Source organism: Laccaria bicolor, genomic scaffold (assembly GCF_000143565.1).
Source record: "Laccaria bicolor S238N-H82 LACBIscaffold_24 genomic scaffold, whole genome shotgun sequence".
NCBI lineage: Eukaryota > Fungi > Basidiomycota > Agaricomycetes > Agaricales > Hydnangiaceae > Laccaria > Laccaria bicolor.
The window spans coordinates 457929-479584 of record NW_001889895.1 but is presented as its reverse complement, the minus strand read 5'-3'; the positions used below and the strand labels follow the sequence as shown (position 1 = coordinate 479584).

Below are 21656 nucleotides of genomic sequence, written 5' to 3'. Positions count from 1 at the left end.
ATTTTGGAGATTTGCAAGGTTGTTGGAGGGTGGTCAGACTTTGGGGGGGTCTAAGTGCGGTTGGGAGTTTTGTCTGGAGAAAAAAATCTGCATTCAGGTGGTTGTTGAGTACTTTGAGTATGTGACTTGCGACCAGGATACTCAACGCACCAGCCTAGATTCCTCAGAATCGATTGCCACTGAGTAACGATGTACTGAAAAAAAAATCACTGGTGTTGCGCCGCTGCAAGTCGTTTGCCTTGCGTTGTGGAGCAGCCAAGGAAGGTCGGCCGTTCCTGTCCGTGATCGTTGCTGGAGTCAGCGCGTCAATCCGCTCGTGCTGCCAGCGGGGCCACTCCTTCTCTCAAGTATCTCTATGCCTTTACGATCCCACCTCCACCCAATTTCTACGAGTTGTCAGTTGGCTGTCAGTTCAACTTCGGTAAGAACAAGGGTTTCCTGAATATCCGAACCTGGTTTAGCAGTGCCACAGTCTAAATATTTGAACATCCACAGACTTACTTACCAGTGATAGCGAGGATTTCATGGCGGAGTTCAGTTGGATGCGGTGAATCGCTACAGTCAAGAGTGAATCAATAATTGAAGTCTGTTGAATTCCAAAATCGCGATCTCGTGACTCCTTATTTCTTTCAAAAGACCACCATCACAACATCGTCCATCTGCACGTCTGTCCTTACCCGCTCCAAAACTTTCGTTGTCGAAACAAGGTGGGAATCTGCTGAAGATTTTTGGATTTTGAACTTCTTCGTTCTCAATTTACCGAGGAGTTGGACCAAATTTGGACGCCGCGACGAACGTGATCTGGCAACACTGTAGTTGACCGCAATAGGTGTTCTCGCTGGTAAGAGGATTTCGTTTCATCGTCTTTCTTATGCAAACCTGGGACACGTTCTCTACAGAACTTACCCAATACCACGCTTGCAACTGAAGGATTCATGTCATCATCTGAGCAGGATGAAGAGCACGTCGTCGATAGTGAGGAACCTTGGCTAGTGCGTTGAGTATCCTGGTCGCAAGTCGCATACGTAACAACCATCTGAATGCAGACTTCTTCTCCAGACAAATCTCCCAACCGCACTTAGACCCCTCTCAAAGACCAACCACCCTCCAACAACCCTGCAAATCTCCGAGATAGAATCTGTTGAACTCAAGCTTTTCTCTGATTTCCTCGAGGTTGGAGACCAGATTGAGGAATACAAAGAGATGATCAAGGATCTCCTGGTCCTCCAGAAAAAGCAACGACGGCTCATGAGGAAGTGTAAAGGTCTACGCTCCCTCATCCGTTCCCTCCCAGATGAACTCCTCAGCCGGATTTTCATTGCATGCATACCCACACAAGGGGCCACCGTTTCTCTGGAAACCTCGGTGCATGAAGCACCTATGCTTCTGTGTCACGTCTGTAGCAGGTGGCGCAGTGTCGCCTTTTCAACACCACAGCTCTGGAATCGACTTATAGCTACCATCGGCTCATCCCCACCTCCCCATTCCTCCCACTCACGTACACTCATCTCACTAGTGCAGGAGTGGTTCCACCGAGCCAAAACTCTCCCCTTGTCTCTCACATTCGCATCACACCTCGACTACTTTCGGTGTTCCCCGAGTGATCCGATCGTTGCAGAATCAGACGTCCCATATCATCTCCTTTGCGCTCTTTCTTCCCGTCTGACGTGCTTGGACCTCGCGCTGTACTGGACACCCAAGTACCTTGAGTTACTCTCTCATGAATCGGAGGGCCCGCCCTTCTCCCTCCTTGAGTCTCTGATCCTCAGGGGTACAAGCTTCCACCAAAACGAGACCTTGTCCGCGTGGGGTCATGATGGCGGCAAACCGCTCACAACGTTCCAAGATGCGAAGAGACTTTGTCGCGTTGCGATGTATTACCCTATATTTGGGAATAACTTGGGGAATGTTTTGTTTCCATGGGAGCAGCTAACACATTTTATCGTTTCGGAAAGTATTCAGCACGGGGTGTTAGAGGACCTCCTTCGGTGTTGTACATTCCTCCAGCAATGTGTTCTCCACCTCGCCGCAACACCCATTTCCGTTCCGCCTCGCGAGGTAAAGACTGTTCACCACCACCTCATCGATCTAACCATAACCATGGATCAATCCCTCAACCCCAGCATCCTTCGAAATTTTGAGCTCCCGGCACTAATGACTCTTCGACTGGGGCCCCTGATTGTCGCCGAGGAGCATTGGGAGGAGCGTGTGCACTTGTTTCCCCTTTTCTCAACCATCCAAAAGCTTTCCTTCCTGGCTAGCTGGGAAAGGAAGAAAACCCTCAAGTGTGCGCGCATCGTTGAGCTTTTGCGGTATGCGGAGAACTTGGAAGGGTTGGAATTGTGTCCAGGGATATGGTACCCTGATATTTTGGAGGCGCTAACACTTACTACACCGGAACCGACACCAACCACCAGTCTACCGTCGGAATCAGCGCCAATACCAGCGCCAACCCCAACCACACCAGCAACACTACCACCCCTCCTCCCGAAACTCCGCTTCTTCTCCGTAGACCTAGGTTTGAAGCCCCAAGGCGTCGAGGCATTCTGGGAGTCGATAGAAAAAAACAGTGATCGTTACCCAAGGCGGTTTTCGCCTCAGGCCTTGGGGAAGATGGTTCAGTCACGGTGGGCGCCTTTTGGAGGAGGGAGCCGCGCTGAGAAGGACGGTGCGAGCGTTCGCCTCGAGAAATTGCTCGTATACCTCACGAAAGAGGATAAACATATCAACAATATTATTCAGGAACTCCTCGCAGAGTGCGTGGATGATGGATTGATCTTCGAGGAGCGCCGCGTTGAAAACTGGAAGCATTGGAGTACTCGATTGAACTCGGATGACTCGGTGGTTCATTGGACAGGGGGTTTATCGATGTTGGTTCGTAAGAATGGATACCCCTAGTTCCTCATGCCTAGCGGGGGTTGGACGTGGGCATGTAAGACTTGTACATCGAACACCGAGACTGATAAACTCCTAGCAGACTATGAGAGGCTACCCTCGCACTCTTGTACGCCTGTCAAATTTCCCTCAATTGCAATGTGCGTCCTTGAAGTCGATCGCTGTGTTGATCCTGAAGTATTCGAAAAAAAAGCTGTGCCCTTATTTTTCAAGACCCGAGCAAAGTAGTGGAAGACGAGTACATGTCATTCAAACACTGTGATTCAAACATCCTACAATCTCAATACAAAAATGTCTTTGAGAAAACATCAGACTAAGTATTGCGATTAACGCTCCCCCCCGTAAAGTTATTGTCGGACGACCTACCAACTTGCAATTCAACGCCTGCGATGATGATGACAACGATGCTCGCAGTCTGATCCAGTGTCCTGGTGATACTCTTGAACGGAACCACACGGATGGTGGTGGCCGTACGAATCCCTGTGGGCGTGGTGGCAATGGTGGACTACGCGGCGGTGGTGACCACACCTCCTCCTTCTGTGAATAACCTGACACATTCCTGCAGCTCACAAGGTTAGAGGAAGTTTCATCGAAGAGTGCCCGGAGGAGGGACTTACTGATTGGTTGGATGGTATGTCTGAGGATTTGTTGAAGCTAGCATTTGTTCGTTACTCGTCTTTTAAACCAGACAAAGGCAGGTCGGTCCGGAAAGCCTATCCGGAACATGGAGGGGTGTGATAGTTGAAAGACGGTTTAGAGCATAGGCGCCTAACGGCTCCACGATGAATCCGCGCTGTGGCCGTCATGCCAGTGGCCTCATGACAAGCTTCCTAGCGCTGGCCTTCACGATGCCACCCTTTTTCAAACAGTTACGGTACTGAAATCGAAGGATTTTCTCATGGACGCCGGGCGCGATACAATTGAATAGCGATGAAATTCAAATTCGACTATAGCCGTTTTCTCTCGCTGAAAATCTACAAGCAGTGAGATATGTTAATCACGAAGGCAAGTACTAGTAATGTTGGAAAATGGTACCTTAATGCCCGAATGCCCCTCTCTACATATGGGTGCCACGACAACTTGTCTGTTCAGTAAAATAACGCTGAATCAAGTTCTTCACACTAGGAACCTCGCCGAGTGATCAGTTGACAAGAAAAAGCGCCTTGTACCTTGCACGCCAACGCGGCCATTAAAAAGCGCAGTTTGCGCTACAATGACCCTTGATCATGAACTTCTTGACTTTGGGCGTCCTGGAGATTGTATGATACCGGAGCATCACTAATAATAAAGCGTACCCAAATAGACGTTGACTCTTTGCCGCTGAAGTTGTGTAAATGAGGAAACAATGTTCTGACTCACTTGTTCCAACGTTTTTAGGGCTTGAAGATATTTGAAACTTTGGAATAGTCCTGTGTTCTTAAGGCCCAAGCCCGAGTAGTTCTGGTGTCGGTGCAATTGGGAGAGGAAGTAGTTCAAGTTGGTCCGCGTGATACGGAGTTTGATCCAATTTGGCTTTGATTTGGCTCCACTAAAAGTCTTCCACCTGATTCAACCCTTTCCTGTGTACTTCGCCTTTTTCACGTCTCGGCATTCATCCAATTGGTTGTGGCATGGCCCATGGGCGGTGTCTGAGTGAAACACGAGTTCTCCAATGAGGGATTGAAAAAAGTAGGTGATGTTTTCTTTGTCTTTTGCAACGTTCTTTGGCACTCAGGCTTGGCACTACCTACGCGTTTTCGTTCCGCCCGCTTTGCTCGTTATGTTGACCGACATTTCTCTCTGTGAGTTTTTTCTAGGTTTACTTTACCGAATCTTAACCGTGACGCACCTCAAGACCTTGCCGACAGACCTCTACCTCCACCCCTACCCGCCGCTCAATTCACCACTCTTAGTACCGATTATACCGACGACTTTGAAAAAACGCTCATCGTCCACGCTGAGGATCCGGAAGTTTACGATTCGGGGAATAGACTGAGTGTGTTCTACAAACGCAACAAAGTTGAGGCCAACACCGTCGAAAACCAGATCTTGGACTGCGACGATTGGCAAGACAAGGAGGACAAAGTTCTCAAGATTTTCCATGACGTTTTTCCGACAATATCCGTTTTTTGCCCCACGGTGACGCGCATCACGGTCGTGACGGTGGATGGGAAGCTCACCACGAGCCTTAGCGAAGACACCGACGAAATTACTATTTACCTCCCTATTCCTCCCCATCTTTCGCATCTACCCACTGTGCCGATCGCTGAGCTCCGGAAAGTGGAGGCTTTGCACGCCGATGTCGATCTGGTGAAGTGGCAGAGCGAGCCCTTCGCTTTCAAAAAGTCTGTCGAAGACCCCGAAGGAACGATCCAAGAGCTCACCATCTTGGATAAGTTGTCGAATTCGCCTAATATCATAGACGTTACCGGGATAGTCGTCAATCAAGACAAAACCATTCGCGGTTTTTTGATGCCGTATATTCCAGCTGGGAATCTGAGAGTTTTGTTTGAAAGAATACGTAAAGATGAAGGTGTGGCGCACGACCAACTTATATTGGACTGGTCAAACAAGCTTAGGTGGGCACTTCAAATCGTACAAGGAGTTGTCGATTTGCATTCCATCGCAGCATATAACGGGGATTTGAAGCCGGAGAATATTGTCGTTGCGCAAGATGGTCAAGCCATCCTCATTGACTTCCTACCCATGGGCATCTCCGATATGTTTGCGGCGCCAGAGCTCTTAGAAAAATGGGATGACCATGAAATTGAGTTCAAATCAATGTTGACGCCCCAGGCGGATATATATTCGCTTGGCCTCACCCTTTACGCGCTGACGCAGGAGAACGGAATGGTTGCACGCCCACCGGTCTGGAGAGAAGGGAGCGCGCCTGCTTGGTATCAAGGTGTCGTGCAAAGGTGTCTTGAGGTGGACCCGTCTGCCAGGCCATCTGCTACTGAGGTGTTATCTCTTCTGCAGAAAGGGTCGTCGTAGTGATTTTGGTTTCCCCCCGTAATTCCACAGGATTAAATATCGCGCCCAATTTTTACCTCTGGAATGCAAATCGCTTAAATCCCTAATCATCATACGAGCCCTGTGTTTTTGTAGGTGTGGGTGTCTTCAAATTTGCACTCCTGTTGGTTTAAAGGCTATAAAGGTACGCTGTGCGAAACCACTCCAAGTAGCAACTGATTGCCACTCAATCGCGTTTCAAAAGGCCATTGTTTGTCAGTGTTTATGCTACGCGACCCATCACGTGCCCCATTGCCTCAAGTTTCTCAAGCCACCTCTTCTCCTCTGCCCTGATATCCTTGTGCTCGACCGTTAGATTCTAAGGACAGCCAAGCTGCAAGCTGGAATTGTGTTTCAAGCGGCGCAGGTTTGCATTTTGTGGGTCAAAGTTTAACAGCATCGCTGACATAGGCTCAATTACTCCAGGTGCTCAGTGTATCGCTTACACGTCGGAAAGTACACGATTCGCGGGACATTTCCACCTCAGATTATAGAAAACGGCGAATGTGCATAGAACTTGGCTAGAAGCACCCATTGACGCTCCAAAATCGCCCTTACATCCAGGCCAACCTCTTACAAAATATTGCCTGATACATGTCGTCCCAATTTCCCGCAACCTCGATCGGCCGCACATCAGGCGCACGACTGCAACCAACCGTGTCTCACGAAGCCCACCCGCTTCTCTCCTCCCCCTCTTCTCCCCAAGGATCAACAACAGAGCACGGAAACGGAAACGGCGGTAGCCCGCGTTATGTCCCATACACACCACGTCAACGTGCAGCACTAGCTACTACGACTGGGACGATTGTGCATCCCCCCTCTCCTACACACCATCATGGCGTTGCGACGAGTAAGTTGCAGCTGATGAATTTGAAGGCGGCTGCTCAGAACATTGGGTTGGATACGAGTACGATTGGATGGGCGTTGTTGGAAACGCTGGTTTCGGAGGGAGAGGGAGAAGAGTGGACGGAGATCTGGTCGGGGATTACTTCTGGAAAGGTTGGCTTGTTTACCTCCTTGCCACCGAGTATTCATGGTTTTGGTATCTTGTTGTAGGCGACACTCCTGCTGCCACTAGATCAGACGTCTGCTCATGACAAGATCACTCCACATTTCGTCAAAGATCATATTGTCCTAGCGGACGGTCCATTCAAGAGAGGTTCGCAGTTGGTTACTCTATCAGGTCTACGCGGCAGCGTCGAAGAGTAGGTCTTATTTCACGGGCATGTAAATGTCCAACTCACTTTTATTCAGTGATACCGTAACGTTCCGGTCGACAATCTACCCCACATCCAAACTATTCCAGGACATTATAAGCCCAATCACCCGGACCCATGCCCTCTCCTCGCTCCCACCTCTTCCTACTCTACCAAACACCACAAACACGCCTTATCCCAAATACATCTTACCCTCTCATTCACCCTCTCTGCCCCTCCCACCACGCAGCCATGCACAACCTAAACCTCCACTCCCACCTAGACCCGGAACAAGGATCGCTTCAACTAGCAGTACAACCACAACCTCACGCATCACCAACCCATTTGCTTCTCTCTTCGGAAGCAACAACGTCAAAGTTCCTTCTGTCGCAGCCGCTGCTTCCGCACCACTCCCAGCATCACCCCCCGTATCCATTCGCAGTCTAGATTCTGCACAGGACGCAACGCCGGTTATACACGAAGTACCCGCGTTCACCATCGACCGGAAGATCATCCATAAGGACATATCCAAAGAGATGAATAAGGCACTCAAGGCAGAAATGAAAGCCGCGTTGTTGGCCGCGCCCGTCCCGGGATGGGTAGCCGATCGCACTATCGAATTTACAGTTGATTGGTTTCCATTCATCACAGCGGCTACGACGGCTCCGCACCTTGACAAGAGAAATAGCAAGGATAAAAGCAAAGTATACCAGGTGAACCCTGTTGAAGAGGTCTCAGAGGACGCTGCGGAGCGGTTGCAGGATTTTTACTTTGAGTTGGAGCAGGATATGAGGGCGCACACTCCGTTCCGATCTAAGCACTCAATTCCTGCCAGCAAGGAGGTTGTTGAGAAAGAACCGGAGTCGGATGCGGAGGATGAGAAGGAGAGGGAGAAGAGGGAGCACGAGAAGCTGGATAGTGAGGCGAAGATCAGGGATATCATGGAAGCTGTTGAACGGACCGTGTGTTCGCTATTTTATGACAGGTCCTTTTGATCTTTCCTCTTCCTTTTGAGCAAGGACTGACGGTGAACGTCGTGCAGGTTATTCATGCAACCAAGCACGGACGATGCGTCGCACGATGAGACATTGTCGAGTCGAGTGGCCGCTCTGAACATGCTTGACCTGGGATTGGAACACCTGGATATCGTGGTCGGAGAGGCAGGGCCAGAGTTGGATTTAGTTGTCAAAGCCTGTGGCGAGAGTGAGCCTCACCTTGTCGTGCTCCCAGAGCCTCCGTTGACCTCTCTTTAGTGCTCACGCAACTAGAAGAATGCCGCAGCCCAGGCGACAAGTCTGCAATCCTCGTTGCAGCACACAAAGTTGTCGTAGGTAATTCTTCCTACAATTCTTCCCGTCGATGATATACTGATTAACATTCTTAATGCCAGATGGTCTTTCGAGACTTCCACCGATTCGATTGAAATCAGAAGAAGATCCACAAACTGCGAAACCCACAAAATCAGTTCCACGAGAGGAAAACCTAAAGATACCAGCTGCCGAAGCAACGTCTTCCAAGGAATCCTCCGCGGATGGCTCTGCTATACCCTCATCCTCCAAATCGGAATCACCCTCTCCACTTCCTCTTGTTGTAGATGTCGCATTTTCTGCAGAAGACGAACATATTATGGAGAAAACATCAGATGACGCTCCCAAGTCTGGAGGCAAAGGTTCAAACGCGCCTGCCAAGCATAGACCATCACCTCTCCCCCTCACAGGGACAGCACCCCCACCACCTCCACGCCCACTTCTCAAGTTGGAATCGCCGGTAAAGGGACCCACGCCGGTGTCTGGCGATGTTTTGCTACCTATGATCATCTTTTCCGTGGTCAAGGCCAATCCACCACACCTTGTGTCCAACCTCCTTTTTACGCAGAGATTCAGGAATCAAAGTATCGGGGGAGAAGAAAGCTATTGCTTGATCAACTTGATGGCTGTTGCCGACTTCTTGGAGAACGTCGATTTGGCAGCTCTTGGGCTGGTGGATGGTGATAAGGTTATGAGGTTTGTGATGACCTTTCTCTTCATCTTCTTTATTCTGACTAAGAATGTCAACTTTCTAGTGCGGCGGAGCTGACGCCAATTCCCCTTACTCGAAGCCCAGTGACAACAGAGACGCCATTATCCTTAGCCGAAGGTCTACAGGGCAGCCTCCGCGGTCGAATGGAGCAGCAGGTAGACGCCATTGCCGATTCAGCAAACAAGGTCATAACGGGCGTCGTCGACTCCTCATTCGGTATCCTCCGCTCTTTCCTACCACAAAACAACGTCACTCCAAACCCAGCAGCTGCTCAGCGGCCTACTACCCCTAGCCAACAGCAGCCAGGTAGTGGGGGAAGGCCAGGGCTCGGTTTGCTGAGACGGGAAAGCGGGTTTTCTATCGCCAGTATCGCTGCGTCGTTGCCTATACCGTCAAGGAAACCTACTACGGGCGCAGAGGAGGCAGGGCAGCAGTTGGTATCTGTTTCGCAGCCGGGATCAGTCAGGTCTCGAAGGTCTTCTTTTAGGGTTCAGGTTGATGGGGAGGAGAGCCAGGAGGAAGAGGATGTGGATCCGTATGGGCATGACAGTGAGGGGACGGGGGACGAGGAAGAGGGTGAAGAAGCGGATGAGGATGGGGATGACGGGCTTAGTGTTGGTGGTGGTGATGCTAGGAGTATACGAAGCTTTGAGGCGATGATGAGTGCAAGTAAGAGCAAGAAGATGAAGGTCAAGCCAAAAGGGAAGAACAGTCCAGGTCGAGGGACGAGGAAAAGCTTGACAGACCGGTTAGCGAATATGTCGGCTCTCGCGAGTTTGAAGGTTTGTAATCCTCCTACCCCCACATTTCGTTTCTCATTATCTTGTTATGCATACAGGGTTCCCCTCCTACATCTCGGAGATCATCGCTGCTACAACCCCCGATATCTCAACTCCCACACACTACCCCGCCCCCGTCTCGACCGGCCTCTCCCTTTTCTTCGCGCTTGGCACCTCCGATACAACGGTTTGTAACATGTACCGCCGACGAACTTCGCCTGTCGGAAGTAGGCGAACTACTTCGAGATTATAGAAGGATAGTAGAGGGTATTCGTGCTATGGGTGGGTTTGACGAATAGAACCCGTCCATTTTCTTCATTTATCTTCATACATGGATCGTACATGCCTACTTCTTGCCTACGTCTTGAGAAAATAACTATGTCATCGATGTAGACTAACACAATATGAAAGGCTATTCTATGCCTTCATATTGGCCCCGTTTCCACATTTCTTTGGCTATTATACAAAGGACCTATGATTATTGAGTGAACAAATGCAGAATAACGCGTCGCTGACCTCGGTAGTCGCGCTTCTGTCCCGTTGAATGCTTTCTTTATTGACGCACGCAGTGATCATCAGCGCGTCCTTTGGCGTAGTCACCATTCTCCCTTCATGGATTCCTACTTCATCTGTTGAGGGATTCTTCCAAAAATTTGCAGGCACAAAAGGATGGAGTATAGGAAGGTTTTGTTGGGAACAGATTTTTATTAAGGGGTCTGCAAGGCTTGAGTTAGGGAACTAACTAGCAGAATATTTGTATCTTTGAGCTAAATTTTACATGAACACCTTCATGCATCCTCCACCTACAAATACACACACTTGTAATGGTAATTTACTGTTCTGTCGAAGTAAATGCGAGGGGTAAAGACAAACGACCATTTTTTGATCAAGCTCTGGGTGATGGGGAAATACGGCGAAGTTGAAAATTTGGCAGTGGGTTGCCGCTCCCCAGTGACTGTAAATAACTCACAGGACCAATGAAATGACAATTGCCACATTCCAATGTATTCTACGCGTTATAGAATCTCTTAGTGCGCGTTCCCAGATGGCGGTGTTGCTGTATGTCATGCTTGAGCACAAACCCATCCCCAAACACTAAAGTACAAAACCTCGAGAGCTGAGAACGGATGTGTAATATATCACTTCTTAACCATACAGCAGAGTCAAACGGAATCCTGAGCCACACCACCCCTCCACTGCTCCAAACGCTGACTGTTCTCGCCAACTTTCTTGAGATGGCGTTCTTTTGCAGCCTTTGAGTTTCCCCAGAAAAAAAGCATAACGTCATCCTCATCCCAGATCGCCTGACCCTCTGATTCCACCAATCCCCCTGTCCCTGCCCCAGCCTTAGAAGCCTTAGAACTCCCAGCGCCAGTTTCACCAGTGCTCTGGGCTTTAGAGCGCTTTAGAATGGTAGCACGCCTATCATGCATAGTTTTCGTTGGTCCTGCTGGCGCTGGAACAGGCACCTCTGGACGAGGAGGTGTGGTGAATGCCGTAAGGACCGCCGTACCACGCCCCCAGCGTCTGACGGCTGCAGCACCATACATATAGTGTAGTAGAAGGTCTGACGGTTTCGCCTTCTTGGTACGTTTCTTGAAAGCGGCATCACTATTGTTTGGAGTCAAGTTCGTGTCGCCCGGGGGCGGGTCTATCAGCCATTGCAGGGTATAGCGGCTACGAGACGGATAACTGACATCTGTCTGAAGATCAGTTCGGTCGCAGCGTGGGGGAATGTCTTCGGTTTCAAGAATATGGTTGGGGGTCTGGTGATTGGTGGCGGCAAAGGGATCAGAAAAAGTACAAACGGGCGGACAAAACTGACAAACCTTGAGGATCGCCACGAGGCGTTGATCGAATATGCGATTTATCATCATGCTTGCGAAAACGCCATTCCGGATGTCATTAATATCCTCAAGTGATTCCACCTCCTCGTCGTAGGATGGACGATTCTCCACAATCAGCCGAAACCACTGAATTAGCCGAAGGGAGACGATCAGACCCTTCCCTGCAAAAAGTCGTGGGACGTACTTCGGAACCCCGTTTATAGGGGATGATGTGCATACCATCCCCGGCGTACTCAGTTCCTGTCCACACACATCGAATATCACGCTTCAGCAGAGCGGTGCGGAACGAATCACAGGTCGCGGAAGATTCGGAGGTAGTTTCAGTTCTGGCCTTGATGAGATCGAGGTCGACAACTTGGGTGGGATCTTCGGTGGACAGATAGACGACATGCTGTAAGTGTCCTGCGTGCACTCATGACAGCGAAAGAAACGTACCCAAGGGCTCATCCAGAACATAGTAGTATGTCTCACCACCATCAGCGTCTTCATCGGTATCAATCCCATCATGAATATCAGGTCGAAGAGACAGTACGCCCTCGCCGCCCAGAATGCACCAGCCAAGGTAGAGGAGATACTTGAGTGGCTTCAAACATAAAGCACGGATTTTGGTTAAAGGGATTCGTAAATAAAATGAAGACTCAGATTGTTCAATAAGAACTAAAGCAACATGGTCGTCGGGAACGATGTTGGAGTCGGACGACATCGACTGGTAGGCGGTTGGATTTGTCAGCTGCATCACGGGGAATTCCGATTTGAACAGTTTACAGAATATTTTCTTTCCAGCTTTTTGCTCATCCTGACGCTTTTGTCGAGGTGCGTTTTCTCTTGTGTTCATTCGCATAAAGTCCCTTACAGTGACATAACTGTACTACGTTTTTGAGGATCCTCCGTAATGCCAGGGGAAGGAGATTGAAGAATAGTCAGCTTACATCAAATTGTTGTTGGGATTCGTTTCTGAATTACCGCTTAGGACGGATCGGGCCGGTTATGCTCCGGCGTCGTCATCTACTTCCAGGATGATTGAGTGGATCAGACTGCTATCACACTGCCCTAGACTGCGGTCAACATCTATATAACTCGTCCAGTTTCTTCTTACCAACCCCATCCAAGACTTTCACACCACAACAGTAACGATTCAATAGTGCTATCATGTCGGGTTTGTCTTATTGCTCTGTTGCACATCAAGTCATAGCGATCTGATGATGCCCGCGCTCTCTAGCTGGAAAATTCATCGTTGTCTTCAAACCAGAAGTCACCCAAGATGAGATCACCAAATACGTTAATCAAGTTAACACTAATGGTGCGTCGGCTTTAATCATTTTAAGATCAAATACGATCTTCCTCACACTTGTAGGCGGCGAGGTCACCCACCGCTACGATTCAGTCCTCAATGTAAGAAGCGTCCAACAACCTCCAAGAAGGATGCTGATAGCATTTCGCAGGGATTTGCCGCCACATTGACTCCGGAGTCTCTCCAATCTTTCCAATCTCTCACAGGCGGTGTGATCGCCTACATCGGTATGTGCATCCAGGCTTATAACAGGTCGGTATGTGCGACTTATTTCAATTTAGAACCCGATGGCATCGTCACTACCCAGTAAATAGCGATAGCCAACTCAGTCAATGTACTTGTCACTATCTGATTAGATCAACAAGGTCTTGTATCCGTATTTCACTATGCGCCTTTGGAAAACTTCGTGTATTGGCAAGAATTATAATGAAATGTATACAGCAAAAATATGTTGAACTGGGTACTCTTTCGATTTGCCTCCGGAAAGGCGCCTCACTTTCACCTCGGCTGCAGGGAGTATTCACCGATTATGACGACTCGGATGGCGCACGGCGCTTGGGACTTCTTGCGCCCTTCTTCACCTTTCATAAAGCGCAGTGAATTCACACTTTTCCAGAACGGGTCTGGCATTACAGAGAAAACCAAATAGCAGCAGCAAAGTAGCAGAGTTGAAAAGGGAAAAAAAGACCCAATCAAAACGTTTCATGTCTATTCGCGGTGAGCACTTTTATAAAACGAAAAGTTGGTTGGATATCGCATACCTTGTGAATGTCGCCGTGAAGACCGGCTTCAAAGTCTCCAAAGAGGCGTTTGGAGGCTACTAGCCCAAGGTATTCGCGAATTGAGCTGCACGTCTGAACAAAAACTTGAGCGCCAGGCATACACCAAAAGTAGACTGAGCATGTATGTCGGGCAAAACGCCGATCATCCTCGTTAGAGACCGATTGTCAGGCAAAACGCCGATCATCTTCGTTGAAGACCAATAGACAAAAATACAAGACGTTGGGCGGTGGCAAAATGCTGATCACCCCTTCAATGGGGACTGATGGCTATGACAAGATAATACAAGGCGTTGCACTTCGTTCCCCGATCACGTTGTGTAGCAAAGGGGGAGTGGGAAGTACCCTTTCTGTGAGAAGTAAGTCGGATAAAATCCAACATTCAGATCACTGGTTCACCATACCTTCGCGGTCACAACTTTGAGAATGAGCGACTCGGAAGCCTTAGACTCCCTCGAGCTCTACGATGACGACCCCGTCCTTGAAGCCGTCCGCTCCTCATTCCGCTCGATAAATACCGTAGGGACCGCCAACCATCCATTCTTTGATCTCTTTCGAGAGGATCCCAAGATTTCGATCACTTGCGGCCTGAGTGACTTCCTTTTCGAAGTATCGCGCTCCAGTTCCCGCGACATCGACATCGTTCTCCTCGTTGCGCGCCACGCAAGAGCCGATGAATCACTACCGACTGTGTACTGGACCCGAGAGCGACCAGCTGCAACGTTCGGTGAGGTATTCAACGTTGACTTCAGGGACAAATTACGGGGGTATCTTGGAGAGGGGCCATCGGACTTGATGTCATGGGCAGCTCAGAAATCTTTATAGCCTTGAACGATGGTCTGATGTTGTCGAACATCTTCGAATGGGAGGGTAAGATAGGTAGCACAGGAGTGGCTGGTGCATGCCTCCAGCTTCTGGGTGGTTACAGTGACCTGCCCTCGTATCTTCGTGACCCGCCAGGAAACGCTCTCGAAGCCTTGAAAAGATTGAGCGTCTCTGAGGAGGATGAGCCTCAGCAAATGGTATATCTCGCATCAATGTGCTGCACTTGTTTCTTGATGTAACACGCGCCTTTTACAGTTCACAATAGACACCCTTGAAGATATGCAGAAACGCGACTTGAGTAGTGAGGAAATTTTGGCGGAAACTACCCTTGCAGGGTAGAAGTTTTGGAGTGGGCCCGGGGAATGAAATGGGGAAGTGCCAGGCGTAGTATGGTCCCAGGTCTCGATACCAGCAGTTGAGAAGGATCTGATAGGACTCTTGAGAAGACAGTCGCGATTTGTATAGAACGTTGTTCGCGAGAAATATTTCACCTTAACTTGCTGGCTCTGGTGACCGGTGACCGCCATCTCCCGTCAACCCGTTTGACCTTATCCCCCACCATGTCCCCCTCATGCGCTCAGACACTGCGGGTGACGGAGCCACTTCAAGTCATGAAGAAAACCCGAGTATCTCATTTCGAACCTCAGATGGCAAAATTTTCCAACGTCTGGTAATCCACCAAGTACGGACCTGGCCGCGCGTCGCGAGATAACTGCACTGACCACTCATTGAGTGGATATGGACGTGAGTTGAGACGCACAGTTGGCGCCACGAGCCACTGGAGTCTTCGGGATTGTGCAGGTTGATGAGTAGACAGTGGAGGCAATCGGTAAGTTGCTTCGAACCGTTCTGGAAAGCGTTTTCATCAACGTCGTCTCGCAATTTAGGACTACATGTCTATCCCACCAGAGTAACCACCAAGGAGACTTTCGATGCGCAGCCGGCATCACAAAACACTAGTTACCAGCACTTGAAGTATGGGTTTACAATTGTCAGGAACGTTCGCCCGAACAAGATCAACCGAAAACTTTCGCTGTAAGACCTACTTCTTCGCCACTCTACTCTACTCTCACCAATAATCTAATATTTTGAGTAACAGGCCACTTCTCTGACAGAAAACAACAGACCCTCCAGCGACCAGAATCGAATCTTGCCGAAGGCATAATCTGAAACGAAACGAAACGATGGGCAGGCAGCCGAGCACTCACGCAAAAAATCGATGTCCATCTTTCACCCCATTAGCAGCCGTCCAACTCTCACAACTGCCTCCTCCACAATTTGCGTACTTCTTACGCAAAAAATATGCGAGCAGAAGGCGAAGGACCACCCACTCCATTTCCCCCCTCATTCAATCCTCCACCTTCACCTCTTCCTCCATCACCATCCCAGCGATGGCTCCCCTTCCTCAACCCAAACCCGACCCTATCCCGCCTCTTGTACACCCCGGAACTTTCATGCAGGCCCAACTGCGCTCTAGCATTTCCGCGGTTTTGCGTTTCTCAAGCTGACGTCCAGCTCTCTTTGTTGGCCGTCTTTTCATGGGATTGTAACATCGATGAGTCTCGGACTCGGATCTCTTTTGGTTGGAACCGACGTCAATGGGGTAGAGTGTCATCATCGCGTAGCCAATGATGTTACTCCCTCTCAGATCTCTTCGGAGTGGTGTGGATTTGCAGTGCGAACGGACTGGAGAATCTCTGATCCAAACGCTGCGAGGCGACATCCGACTTCTCACCCTCCTCAAGTCCTAGCTCGCTGCCGGAATCGAATTGGAGCACCTCGACGATCGCACAAACTCGTGAGGAACGTGACGAAGGCGAGGTTTGAGGTTTTTCGTTGGGGGGTGGGACAGGAGAAGTAAGAAGACTATTTTGGCGGTCTCGAAGACATCTACGTTGGTTGCCGAAGCCTCAAACGCAATCTCACCTGTCAAGTCTCTCCTACTACAATCCTCGCAATCCCATCTCTCCTTCTTCTCCTCCCAACACGCTGCCTCATCCGCGATCCCCTACCTCGCAGCGCAGTCTGACTGTAGTTCTTGGATCTTGTTCGCCATATTGTCAACTCGTTTCCATCGTCTCCGGGTACCTCCGCCCTGGTCATAGTGGCGTCTTGTGAGTCGTTTTTCTTCGAGATTCTGGGAAACACGCTCACAAGAAAGTCGACCTGTAGCTCTACACACCCATTGATACAAGATTCGACATCCGTATGCTCTCTCGACACCAATGTCTTTCATCACCTAATCGACGGTGTGGCAGCTCGCTTCGTACACCTTGTAAAAGCCTTTAACAAATCCGAGCGACCCTTTCACCCGATTACATTGCAATGCCGAGCTGCCTTCTGCGTGTAGTTCAAGATGCCGATTGGGCTAAGGTTTCGACGATGAGCTGTGCTGGGAGGCTGAACGCCCTCGAGTTCTTCGAGGTTCATGGGCGAAAATGATGATGCTTGATGGAGCGTTCACGGCTATATAAAAGGGTCATTGCTATCCAGCGTCCATTGACGTGGGTTCAGGGTTTTGGCTTAATTGTTGACCTTTTCGAGTAAGTCTATCTTCATCCATATCAGTTATAGTGTAGGGATTGACTTTCTCAAAGTTCCAGCACCTTTTCTAGCTGTCTTAAATCGATGTACTATCTCTATTTGGGATATGGTTCGGCAACAGCGTGAAGTTGAGACTCCGAGTCGCAGTTGTGGAACGTCACTCGAATACGGTACATACGTATATCTTCAAATTGTATGCTCCTACGTGTGCATATGCAAACGTCAAGGTTGCTTGAGAGCGAATAAGAAAGGGTATATTCAGGATGGAAACAAGGCTAGGTAGTCTGAGGAGAGAGAGCCTCTATTCTCTCTCGCTCATCCAAATAAAGCAACGAGGAATATGGGCAACCGCTAGCGATGAGGCGCAGCAGAACATTCACAGTCAAACGTTCTTGAGCACCCGAAGGGGCCTAAATAGAGGCGAACCCACCCAAGGCCTCTTGACTGCATCACTAGCGGAAGGCCTGGGGGCACTTTGCAAGGTATTTGCGATATAGATAATCAGCAACACTCTTCGCTGCGCCTTCAGATGCATATTGCTTACTGATACCCCAGCCGGTGCCAATATGTACACCGTCCACTGTGCAAAAGAGGTAAATCGAAAACGATCAGGAAGGATGTATGTTGAATGCAACATACGATGGACAGTACACTGCCAGGGGTTCTGGCGATGTCGAGATTGACCGCACTTGTATTCAAGTGGTGGAATGTCGCGAAAGAGGCGCTGAAGAATGGTGTTCAAGTGATTCTTATCTGCGACAAAGTCAGAAAAGTGCTAGCACTAATGCCTGGAGCTGTACTTACGCTCCGTGACCATCTCCCTGCGCGGAACACCAATCCCATACTCCCCTTGCCCAATCGCCAACTCATACGCAGCACCATCCCCTCCATTTCCTGCACGCGCCGTGGTTGCCATGATTTCTTGAATGCGTTGGTCTGTAGAGTATTTCTGAGGCTCATGGCGGCTCTTGAAGCTTATAAGCACGACCTGTGGCGCGAAAAACAAGCCCTGAATCCAGAGCAATACAGCAATCAACACATCATCAGCATCCTAGAAGAAAAAAGTTGAGCGCGGGACTGGGGGAGGAACAACAGTAGCGACAACAATGCACTGAAACACGATAGGATGAATCACCAGAAGCTGTAGAGTGACGGAAAATTCAGCTCTGTAACAACACCTTTCACAGTATATTCGCCATCAAGGCGGTGAAACTTGGAGACGAATTGTACTGATGCGCATAGAATTTTTTGCAATACCCTGTGAGCTGACAGGCGACACAACACCTATAATTTAGGAGGTCAAAAATGGGAGTGACAACGAGGACTGATGCGCATGCCATCATTCCTGGATCTTGTCCGCGTCTTGTGAAGCGCACGGTCCAAGGTTCAGGTGGACCTACAAAGAGTGTAAGTAGATTAAGATCGCACCATATTCGAAAAGAAATAGGTTACCTTCAAAGGCAAAGCAGCACGTAATCGCCGATTCTCCTCCAGGCTCCGGGCAACACGTCAATTGGAGGTGGCAGACGCGAGTGAGCCACACAGGAAGACGGATGGGCTGACGTTCCCAGGTAAGAAAGGATCTGTCAGGTAGCAGCCCTTTGTTGTCGAAGGCGGCGTTCAGTGTACCATGCATTGGTGTGCATATTGACTGCGGTGACTCACACCGACTCACAGCACAGGTGTTCAAGCGATAAAAGCCGATATCACCCATTCTCTGTTGCCGGCTCTGCGGGGCGAACAGTGCAAGGATGAGGGGGAACAAGGAGGTTTCTGTATCGACATCGGCGTTGTGCGCTTGGAGGATTGGTGTGTTGTTCGGTTGTGGTAGTATTTTTGATTATTGAATCAATTCCTGACATTTTACCTGGACTACCCCTCAGTTCTTCCATCTATCCGAAAACTCATCAGCTCCACGCAAGAACAAAAGAGCGAAAACACGCACATTATAACAGTCTGTTCCCGCCCCCTACTAACAACCTCATCAGGCACAAAGTCCATACAACACACCTCGTCCGTATGTCCCGGAAGATCAGTCTTGATCTTCTACGTCTTGAAATTCCATATCTACCTCATCAAAAACTTCAGTCAATTCCACGAAAGCATCAAAGGGGTCCACCAAACCTTGAGCGTACTATCCTTGTACCAGCACTAATCATCAATCGCCACGCAAGCCGATGTACAGCGCTTTCATGGCCTCGGAGCGTAGTGACGAACTTGTCTGTCCGGCCCACCCATACGCGTACCGCTGCATCCCCAGCAGCTGAGGCGATCGCCTGGAGAAAAAGGCGAGGTGGGAGATTTGGCGCTGGTGGCCTGTTAGTCAAGCAATGGGGTTGATGGAGGAGAGGGGACCAGAGGAAGAGGATGTGGTCGTCTAAGCCGGAGATGAGCAGTTCGGTGGGAGAGGCGCAGAGGAGGGCGGTGTAGCGGTTTTTGTGCGAGTTTTTGGGCTGTATCGGAAGGGTAATGTTAGTCGACTTGTTTTCTTAATGTGGAGACTGAATGTCTTCATCGGAAGAGGGTTTTTTCACTGCATGGTCGTGCGGATCCGTACGTAGAACAAAGCCAATCTTGAGGCGAGAGTGGTAACCCAATGTGCGGGGTCTTTGAGTGTGCGCAGTGGTCTTCTATCCCATACTCTGGCCGGCCTATCGTTGCTGGTGGTATAGAGCACATCAGCCCCACCCCATTTAACGATACTCACGCTGGCGGTGTGTCTTCCCAGAGTGGCCCCGCGCGTCAAGTTAGGAGAGACCATACGCGGACGGTGCCATCTTCGGAGGATGATGCAGCTTGAAGGCGGGGGAAAGTAGCGTTACTTTTGTCCAACTCAGCTGGTGCTTGAATGGGAAATTAAGAAGACGATTCACAGGTGGATGGTTTCCCAAGAGAGCGACGTTGTCCATTTTGTGTGGCCTCTCAACGCGTCCCCGACCAGTTTGCCCGTCCCATATCCTCACCTGAGACGAATGTCAATTAGCGCGTCCAACGACGCGTCAAGAAAGAGACCCACATGTCCATCATATCCCCCACTAGCCAACTGCCGCTCCATAGCTTCCCACTCAACACATAGAACCCACCCCTTTATGGCCTGACAGAACATGTGAGGAAATCTCCATGCTGAGGCCCCACAAATGCATACTGAGCCTGTTGCGAGGAGGCTACCGACGGGTGAAAATGAGGTACATAATATGGTCCAGGTGTGCCCTGTTCTAGTTATAATGATGAATGGTGAGTCAAAAGCGGGGAAAATGCACGCATGAGGAGGTATACCGGAGATTTGGATGGAGGAGGATCTTGAGGCCGGTCGGACGCGAAACACGCTTTGTGGTGAACAGTGCGCCGCGAGGATGCCTTCGGACGTGAAGGCACCTGACGGGTGGTCGAGCACGTCAGCTTCGAAGGATTCAGACGACGATACGTGTAGGTGCTCCTTGGGAGTGTTCTTGCCTTCATCCTACGTGTGGATGGATGAAATGTGTAAATACTAAATATGGGGTAAAAATGATAAATCAGACGCACCTGGATTGAAAATTTATTTGAGAGTGCTTCAGGAGATTCCGTTGGTAAATTTGCTCAATGCTGGCAGCCAATGGCAGCCGCCACTGAGTACTGAACGTTTACTGAACTACCATCTTCCTCTGAGGTAAATTGAACAACGATGTTTGGCGCTTGGTGAGCTGGTAAGTATGTGGGGATCATGATCACGTGAAGATTGATTCGGGTAGTGATTCAAGTAGTGTGGCGGGAATTAGGCTCTCGTAATTTGCCGACCAAAGTTGCAAACCCGAAACTGGCCTGCAAATTAGGGCAAATTAGCGAGGTCTTGAGCGAGCAAACGACAGCAGGTTTCGCCGCAATTTTTTGGTAGATGGGCATAGTTACGGCCTTGTCGAGGACGATTTTGAGCGAGGTTTGTGAATTCTAGGAGTAACTTATGATTTTTCTTCATTTGACCCACAAGCTCACTGCTCAGTCATGTAAATCCAAATTTGAAAGTTTTTCCACTGTGCGCCCACGGTCAAATGCACACCTGAAAAAAATCTTCAAACTCAAACAGCATGCAAGTACACCAGCAAATAAGTTCCCTTCTCGCCATTGTCAATCCCCTCGTGCATTTACTTGTGCACATAGCAAAAAGGCGGTCAAGCAGACCCTAATTTGCGCGAATTAGCTAATTTGCCTAGTCTCTCGTAGACAGACCACGATACAAGTGAATTTTTTATGTGTTGTACGGTTCACGTGTGTATGTGGTCTGTTTCATATCACGCCCTCCGAACCGTGTCAGAAAGTTGTTATGTAATCTTCGGACTTTGAAACAGCGGTCCGAGCTCGTCGCGTCAATACTGTACTAATCCAATCAATTCGTCGGTCACGCGTCACAGGGGGTCCGAAATCGACGAAATTCTAAGGGGTCACAGGTCACAGGGGCCAGCGACGAAACCACCAGGTCAGTCGGAAAATAAGCAAAATTGGGGGTCCTTTTT

At 49.5% G+C, this 21656-nt stretch overlaps 8 protein-coding genes across 8 annotated transcripts; 5 read left to right on the top strand and 3 right to left on the bottom strand.

The window, feature by feature from the left end:
* Positions 1–644: 644 nt before the first annotated feature.
* Positions 645–1644, bottom strand: LACBIDRAFT_303584 (uncharacterized protein). The gene is made up of 2 exons (XM_001884097.1): positions 1049–1644; positions 645–984 (listed from the first exon to the last, which is right to left on the bottom strand). The coding sequence occupies exons 1-2, from the start codon at positions 1326–1328 to the stop codon at positions 752–754; spliced, it is 513 nt and encodes a 170-aa protein (XP_001884132.1). The 5' UTR covers positions 1329–1644; the 3' UTR covers positions 645–751.
* Positions 1645–2100: 456 nt separating this feature from the next.
* Positions 2101–2898, top strand: LACBIDRAFT_303583 (uncharacterized protein; the record flags this gene model as incomplete). Its single annotated transcript, XM_001884189.1, has 1 exon — positions 2101–2898. One exon carries the CDS (start codon positions 2101–2103, stop codon positions 2896–2898), a length of 798 nt encoding a protein of 265 aa, XP_001884224.1.
* Positions 2899–4654: 1756 nt separating this feature from the next.
* On the top strand, positions 4655–5868 carry LACBIDRAFT_303582 (uncharacterized protein; the record flags this gene model as incomplete). The annotated part of the gene is made up of 2 exons (XM_001884188.1): positions 4655–4676; positions 4730–5868. The coding sequence occupies 2 exons, from the start codon at positions 4655–4657 to the stop codon at positions 5866–5868; spliced, it is 1161 nt and encodes a 386-aa protein (XP_001884223.1).
* Positions 5869–6480: 612 nt separating this feature from the next.
* Positions 6481–10179, top strand: LACBIDRAFT_303581 (uncharacterized protein; the record flags this gene model as incomplete). Its single annotated transcript, XM_001884187.1, has 8 exons — positions 6481–6885; positions 6943–7091; positions 7141–8067; positions 8125–8285; positions 8336–8413; positions 8473–9085; positions 9145–9883; positions 9940–10179. The coding sequence occupies 8 exons, from the start codon at positions 6481–6483 to the stop codon at positions 10177–10179; spliced, it is 3312 nt and encodes a 1103-aa protein (XP_001884222.1).
* A 489-nt stretch (positions 10180–10668) lies between these two features.
* On the bottom strand, positions 10669–12463 carry LACBIDRAFT_294884 (uncharacterized protein; the record flags this gene model as incomplete). Its single annotated transcript, XM_001884096.1, has 6 exons — positions 10669–10683; positions 10717–10835; positions 11094–11646; positions 11710–11853; positions 11912–12093; positions 12163–12463. The coding sequence occupies 6 exons, from the start codon at positions 12461–12463 to the stop codon at positions 10669–10671; spliced, it is 1314 nt and encodes a 437-aa protein (XP_001884131.1).
* A 367-nt stretch (positions 12464–12830) lies between these two features.
* LACBIDRAFT_303579 (uncharacterized protein) lies at positions 12831–13455 on the top strand. The gene is made up of 5 exons (XM_001884186.1): positions 12831–12883; positions 12947–13027; positions 13082–13119; positions 13170–13245; positions 13300–13455. Exons 1-5 carry the CDS (start codon positions 12877–12879, stop codon positions 13326–13328), a joined length of 231 nt encoding a protein of 76 aa, XP_001884221.1. The 5' UTR covers positions 12831–12876; the 3' UTR covers positions 13329–13455.
* Positions 13456–14223: 768 nt separating this feature from the next.
* On the top strand, positions 14224–14961 carry LACBIDRAFT_329961 (uncharacterized protein; the record flags this gene model as incomplete). The annotated part of the gene is made up of 3 exons (XM_001884185.1): positions 14224–14564; positions 14606–14819; positions 14878–14961. 3 exons carry the CDS (start codon positions 14224–14226, stop codon positions 14959–14961), a joined length of 639 nt encoding a protein of 212 aa, XP_001884220.1.
* A 2657-nt stretch (positions 14962–17618) lies between these two features.
* On the bottom strand, positions 17619–18895 carry LACBIDRAFT_329960 (uncharacterized protein; the record flags this gene model as incomplete). Its single annotated transcript, XM_001884095.1, has 6 exons — positions 17619–17746; positions 17806–17919; positions 17971–18217; positions 18543–18562; positions 18619–18724; positions 18842–18895. Coding segments are annotated over 6 exons (669 nt in total), but the record flags the coding sequence as incomplete, so codon positions are not given.
* Between the last annotated feature and the right edge of the window lie 2761 nt (positions 18896–21656).

Excerpts from the sequence above, each read along its gene's own strand:
- LACBIDRAFT_303584 (XM_001884097.1), bottom strand. The coding sequence starts at position 1,328 with ATGCATGCAATGAAAATCCGGCTGAGGAGTTCATCTGGGAGGGAACGG. Across the intron at positions 985-1,048 it reads GAGATTTGTCTGGAGAAGAA|GTTCCTCACTATCGACGACG; the intron begins GTCTGCATTCAG and ends GCACTAGCCAAG.
- LACBIDRAFT_303579 (XM_001884186.1), top strand. Across the intron at positions 13,028-13,081 it reads TAATCAAGTTAACACTAATG|GCGGCGAGGTCACCCACCGC; the intron begins GTGCGTCGGCTT and ends TCACACTTGTAG. Across the intron at positions 13,120-13,169 it reads GCTACGATTCAGTCCTCAAT|GGATTTGCCGCCACATTGAC; the intron begins GTAAGAAGCGTC and ends AGCATTTCGCAG.